Source organism: Panicum virgatum, chromosome 3N, assembly GCF_016808335.1.
Source record: "Panicum virgatum strain AP13 chromosome 3N, P.virgatum_v5, whole genome shotgun sequence".
Lineage (NCBI taxonomy): Eukaryota > Viridiplantae > Streptophyta > Magnoliopsida > Poales > Poaceae > Panicum > Panicum virgatum.
The window spans coordinates 68,876,839-68,878,635 of NC_053147.1; the positions used below are offsets into that span (position 1 = coordinate 68,876,839).

General features: G+C 45.2%; 1 protein-coding gene across 1 annotated transcript; it reads right to left on the minus strand.

The window, feature by feature from the left end:
* Positions 1–609: 609 nt before the first annotated feature.
* On the minus strand, positions 610–1,394 carry LOC120667041 (thaumatin-like pathogenesis-related protein 1). Its single transcript, XM_039947050.1, has one exon. It carries the CDS (start codon positions 1,336–1,338, stop codon positions 826–828), a length of 513 nt encoding a protein of 170 aa, XP_039802984.1. The 5' UTR covers positions 1,339–1,394; the 3' UTR covers positions 610–825.
* Between the last annotated feature and the right edge of the window lie 403 nt (positions 1,395–1,797).

Genomic DNA, 1,797 nt, shown 5'->3' on the forward strand with positions numbered 1-1,797 from the left:
TTTTGTGCACATCCATATGTATTTAATATATGTTTTGTTGAACTATTTGTTTGTGAATTGATATTCTCATCTCTTCCATCATGCATGAATATATGGTGACATATATCGTGGGTAGTATTTTTAAATAATATAATAATAATGAAATAAATAGTAATTTTAGAATTTTATATTGGTGCACTTTAATATATTATTATAATTATATAATTTAGATACAGATTTATGAGTAATTTAAATTGTAATAATAATAACATAATTGGATAATTTATATGCAAATTTAGAGGGGTATTTGTATTAGTTTTATAATGGCATAGATGGGTAATTTTCACAAAGATTAGGGGATTACTTTAGATTTTTTTTATAATGGCAGAGGTGGGTAATTTTGATACATGTTTAGGGGTTACTTTAGTCTATTTTCATAATAGCAGATGTGAGTAATTTATTAGGAAAGATAACAGATCTGATGGTTATTATAATTAGAGTTGTTGAATTGATAGTTGGATGTTTCTGATTTTTGTGAGAATTAATAGAATTTCTCTATTTTTTTAGAGTGTACACTTAGGATCCTAGATGGCTTCACGTGGAGGCTCCTTTGGAGCCTCCAATTAGTAATAGTAAGCTAACTTTTATTTGTGTACTTAATTTGTAGGAAAAAGACATGCATCACACGTTATTGTTTATAATAAGATAAGTACACAAGCGTGCGCCCTTGGATTATTGGATGGTTGGGGTTGTTCATGCCTAGCTTCGATCGTGCATGCATGGCAAAGCTAGCGAGCATGGTTTATTGTTCGACTATATGAGGTGTTGCTGCCTGTGCCTCATCTATCACGGGCAGAAGGTGACCTGGTAGTTGCTGTTGGCGGCGCAGGTGTGGGTCTTCCTGTCCGGGGGCTGGTGGTACGCGTCGGGGCAGCCGGCGTCCCGGCACACCAGGCACACGCCGGTGCTGCAGGAGAAGGCCATGCCGACGTTGAAGCCGTCGATCACCGAGATGTCGTACGAGTCCATGGCGCCGCCGATGGTGAACTCGGCCAGCGTCATCGGAGGCTGCCCGGAGAGGGTGCAGGAGAAGGCGCCGCCGCAGTCGCCGGTCGCGCACCGCCCCCTCCCGCCGCTGAAGGAGCACCCCGTGCGGCCCCACACCCTGCCGGACTGGGTGCCGGCGGGCACGGTGATGGTCCAGGCCCCACCCGTGTTGAGCTGCGCGCCCCCGCCCACGGGGGTCGCCGCCGGCCACACCGTGAAGCTGCACCTGTTGGTGATGGTGAACGTGGCCGCGCTAGCACCGGCCACGAAGGCGGCGAGGAGGAGGAAGACGACCGAGGAGTAGGCAGGCATTGATATGCTATGTGTTGAGTTGGCTGGGTCGAGTGAGTGGGTGGTGGAATCGTATATTAGTACCTATAGGCGGCCTGGAAGGATGAGGACTAGAAAAGTCAAGGCAAAAAGGAAGGACCAAAACACCTTTGTTGACTCGTCAATGTGGAGCGAGAACGATATGGTGACGTGGCAATTGGAAACTGCCATGGTGCTGATTTTTGTGATAGCTAGAGCGATTCTATATATAAATTCCGTGTGATTCTTTACATTGGTTAGAATAGGTCAGATGGAGCACGTCTAGATGTGCTGAAAATCTGATCCAAACTGACAAGGACAACACAATGCAAGCAAGCATGCATGTTGCTTGTTCACTGCTGGATAAGTCATGATGGACTTGCTTCGATATGAAGTGCTAGCTAGGATCAACCCATCACTTATTCCGCGCCATCACCCAATTTAGTATGGGCAAGTATATTG

Coding starts and splice junctions, on each gene's coding strand:
- LOC120667041 (XM_039947050.1), bottom strand. CDS start 1,338: ATGCCTGCCTACTCCTCGGTCGTCTTCCTCCTCCTCGCCGCCTTCGTG.